Source organism: Schistosoma mansoni (assembly GCF_000237925.1).
Source record: "Schistosoma mansoni, WGS project CABG00000000 data, chromosome 3 unplaced supercontig 0141, strain Puerto Rico, whole genome shotgun sequence".
Taxonomy (NCBI): domain Eukaryota; kingdom Metazoa; phylum Platyhelminthes; class Trematoda; order Strigeidida; family Schistosomatidae; genus Schistosoma; species Schistosoma mansoni.
Window position 1 is genome coordinate 712,821 of NW_017386011.1, and position 4,823 is coordinate 717,643.

General features: G+C 34.7%; 1 protein-coding gene across 1 annotated transcript in view; it reads right to left on the reverse strand.

Annotated features, from left to right (window-relative positions):
• Positions 1 to 4,178: 4,178 nt before the first annotated feature.
• The window catches only part of Smp_151740 (run and tbc1 domain containing, putative), a gene marked incomplete at both ends in the record, with an annotated part of 39,589 nt that continues 38,944 nt past the window's right edge, over positions 4,179 to 4,823 (reverse strand). The window contains one exon of the mRNA XM_018791246.1: positions 4,179 to 4,570. Within this exon, the coding sequence (XP_018645581.1) occupies positions 4,179 to 4,570 (392 nt within the window). The remainder of the gene's footprint in view (positions 4,571 to 4,823) is intronic.

Here is a 4,823-nt window from a genome sequence, read left to right on the forward strand (position 1 = left end):
TCATAAATTCAACTATTAAATAGTTGAAATCATGGGTCAATTGAAACTAAACCACCATGGAAAATCTGGAAGTATTGGATGACCGTTTCGTCCTATTGTGAGACTCCTCAGCAGTACGCATTCACGATCCCGCCTCGTGAGATTTGAACCCAGGACCTACCAGTGTCGGTTAAGTGCTCTGGCGCGAGCGCTCGGGCGCTAATATGTTATTTATAAAAAAAGGAAAATCTTAAGTTTAAACTTATTACTTACCATTAAAAAATTTCAGAATATCCGTTAGTTCCATATGATTTGAACTGATCACATCTCTATAATTTTCAATTAATGCTAATGCAATAAATAAACTAAAATCTTTAGATATTATATGTTCAGCGCATAATATAACTTCCCATATTTGAAAAATATCTTGATAATTAAATTCTGAAAAGAAAAAAAATTGTAATTCATTAATGATTATTTATTTAAGAGAAAGTTGTAAGAGAAGATGGATAGTGGCTAGTAATGGAATCCAGGATGCGCGATACTTCGTCCTATTTGGGACTAATCAGCTGGATGTACCTGAGTCTCAGAGTTGATTTTCTATCTGGGACTTGAACCAAGTACCGTTCGCTTCATACGCCATCACGTTATCCACTCACTTTCTGATAAGGCTATATTGAGGCAATACGCACAGTATGCATATATTCCAATAAGAGACTGACCAGTTGTAGTCCTAAACATCAATGGAGAGATTCAAACAACTAATACTGATTGAATTTAAATTTCACCACATTGCACAAGCAAGTGGCTATCAGGTCTCAGTAGCTGAGTGGATAACGCGATGGTGTTTGAAGCGAGTGATACTGCGTTCGAGTCCCAGAGTAAACATCAACTCTGAGATGCAGGTACATCTAGGTGACGAGTTCCAAAGAGGATGAAATACGCGTCATGGATTCCATCTCCAGCCTTTATCTATTTGCTTGCAAACGATAAAATGTTTTCCAAATCTTATTAAGGACTCAATGCTACTATTATGAAGATGCGTGTATCTTTACACTTAGACGAATATTGATGCAGTAGATTATGTATATTTATTAGTTAAATAATGTATAAATGTATTCTTCAGAACTCAAACAGGAAAATTGTAAGGATGACTCGTTGGCAAACCCAAGGAAGCCTCATGATTAGACAATTACTAAATATGAACACAAACGATTGAAGTTTAAAAGGCTTAAGATTTTTTTATTGATTTATAAAATATCCTTTACGGATTATAATGAAACTTCTGAAGTTTGGGATATAAATTTGTTATATCTAAAGCTTAGATTCTTGATATTCTGTATTCTATTTAAGCACTAGAATGCTAGAACCCTCCAAGTTGCAAATGAGAAAACAGGAGACGATTGAAAAGGAATACTATTCAAAACAGTGTCCAACATCTTACAAAACTCTCAGGTATTTATATTTTTTGGTAAAAGCCAAATCATCATTATAGTCATTGGCGGCCTGTTTAAACATCTGGGCTACCTGTTCCTGTCATCTAGATATTTCAACAAGTCATCTAATTTTATTTGTTTTAATACATCATTATGCCTATTAATCGCACAATCTATTCAGGTGCGTTTCTGAAAAGTGTAAGACTTTTCACTGTAAAGGTTACAGAAAGCCTAATCAGAGATATCGTGGTTGCTGGCAATATGCAGGGAGAAGAATGTACATTATCTAGATGTCGAATGATTGGGCTGCTAACTTCTAACTGGCGATCAATCAATATTTATCGTCAGGGAGGACGAAGAAGTAAGAAACGGAAACTTGTTGAAGTACTTTGTGCTGAGAATTTTATATTGTACCAAAATTCTAATATTGAATAAAGCTGATAATAATAATAATTCGATACGTATACAGTGATGTTTAGCATTTATCCTATATGAAATTTATACGTCGAGATTCTGGAATGTTCTTTCAAAAGATGGTTAGATGGAATGTCTTCAACTCTTTTTGAGCTTCTTAGATCTTCCTCGAGTTCACTCGTGAGCGGTCCTCACCAAGTTAAATGACGAATTTTATTTTGTAAATTTAAGATTGAATAAAATTTTATATATGGACTAACTGACCTCTTTTAAAATACAATAAAAACCAACGATAACAGAAGTAGAAATGTGTAAAATCACTGAATTTCTGTAAATGACCAATTAATTGAGGGTCCAATATCTATTCAATACAAAATATATTACAACATTAAAAGATAGTTTGAATGTATAGTCATTGATGTAATCTATTATAGTGACATTTGAAGTTGTGAGTTCGAACCCCGAAGATGGAATCATACCATTATTTAGATGCGGCGAGACTATGATTTATGAACGAACCAATCAGGTACAAGATAACCGATCACGGATTTTGGCGCGAAATTCCTTTGTCCATTTGGCTAAGTAGCGTTTTGGCATTATATCAGTTCGTAATGAAAATCGTAAATCTAATTCTTAACTCGAACCATTAACTGTAAATCATAATCCTTATAATTCAACCTACTTTATAACCCTCATTTAGTCCTCATAAGTAAGTGGACATTCTCAAGGTCATACAGGCATCGTTTAAAGGTCATCCATGACTTAAAGTCTCACCTCAGATGTCAATAATGTCACTGATGATGATCGTGGATGTGCACTGCTGAGGAGTCCCATACTAGGATGGTATGGCCGTCCAGTACTTCCAGGTTTTCCATGGTGATCTAGCTTCAATTGACTCATGGTTTCAACTTTATAAAATTACTAAAATCTACACAAAAACCCCCTTCTGATAAAGTTTATTTGATAAAGTTGATCTCGTTTGGTTTATCTTTTATTTACAGTAATTCACTTAGTTTTACTCTATCTTTCTATTAGTGAACTTCGTTAAAAGTTTGATATATCTGATGATTTGAGGTATGGCAACTTAGACCGATGCCTGGTCCTACGTTGTAGCTGACTGATTAACTATCTGATGATTCATGTTTTACATATAGCTAGTTTATGTAAAGTTATCCAAACAATAAATTAAAGATCAGAAGACATAATGGACCTCATATATATTTATTGTTTACATTATTATATGAAATGGATGATATTCTTAGTTTTACATCATTCTTCAAGTAACCATAGGTGTCATTGAAATGCTTTGTTCATTGAAAAAGAGCTGGTTTCTTAAATATGATAGTTCTTTAAACAGACTGGAACATTGAATTCATTTTTGTATTGTTTGTTTGAAACTTCCCATAGATGTTGAGGACTGCAATTGATCAGTCGCTTATTGGCATATGTGCATACTGTGCGTATTGCCTCCGTATAGCCTTAATTCACAAGCATTATAAACAAAGAAGGATAGTGGCTAGATTCAAACAAGCAATACCAAGTGAATTCAAGCTTCACCCCACTGTACAAGCAAATGGCTATCAGGACTCACTAGCTGAGTAGATAACGCGATGGCGTTTGAAACGGAAGGTACTGGGTTCGAGTCTCAAAGTAAACATCAACTCTGAGATGCAGTTACATCTAGCTGACGAGTCCAAATAGGACGAAGTATCGCGCATCCTGGATTCCACTACTAGCCACTGTCCATCTCTGCTTAAGTTGAAACATTATTTCATTTTTGTATTAGTTGTTTGATGTTTGATGTTTACGACTGCAACTGATCAGTTGCTTATTGGTATATTTGCATCTTGTACAGATTGTCTCAATATTGCCTTATGTCACAAATATCATAATCAATAATGGTTGGTGGCTAACTTTAGAATCTAAAATGCGCGTTTCGTCCTTTTTTGGCACTTGTCATTTAGATGTACCTGCATTCCAGATATGATGTTCATTCTGAAACTCGGAACCCAGTATCCTAACATTTCAAAAATACTATTTCCTTAAGTCAGAAGGGGTTTTGTGGAGATACATGTCCTGGAGTTCTAGTGGGAAGCAGTGACCAGTTGTGTTCAACCACGTCTGTTGTGAGATAACAACTCAATGAAGACAATTGGTGAACGGTCACTCAAACTTCGTGGATTGATTGAAGTTAGACATTAACACCGTTGAATGCCGGCCAACTCAGTGGTCTGTCGGTTAAGTGCTCTGGCGCGAAACTGATAGGTCCTGAGTTGAAATCTCGTGAGGAGGGATCGTGGATGCGCACCACTGAGGAGTCCCATACTAGGACGAAATGGCATCCAGTGCTTAGGTATAAATGTAGTCATATATACATAAGATCTTTACCTGAATTAATGATTTGATATGATCAAATTTTTGATCCATATAAAATGTTGCAGTTTCTTTAGCAAATAATTTCTTCAAATGATTTTCCATAAGATACTTAAATAGTATATAAGTACCAATTTCGATATCATTCAATAGATCCTTTGAATTATCATCCATTTGTTTATTAATACTTGGATTTTCATTCATTCTCAATGAAGATGATGATGTTGTATTAAAATGTTCTAATTTTAAAGCTAATAATGGTGCAACTATATCACACATTCCTTGTGTATATTCATCATCAAGATATTCCCAAACATAAGTTAATAAGATACGTTCAATAGTGGCTAGATTACGATCACCATGGGAATCTTTACAAAAAAATATATAATAAACATAGATGATTACTGTAGAATTCATACAAAAATATAGATGAGATGATAGAAAGAGATATCATGATGAGAAGATTGGTTGAAAACACATAAGGGTAAATATTGAGATAGTGGAGAAGATTTGTAGTTCAGGTTTGTGATTTTGATGTAGGTTTGTTTTCTGAGCTGGATGGTTTAATCGTGGAGCTTTCATCGTCCTTCTGATCGACATCATCAGCTCAAACTTCGGGTA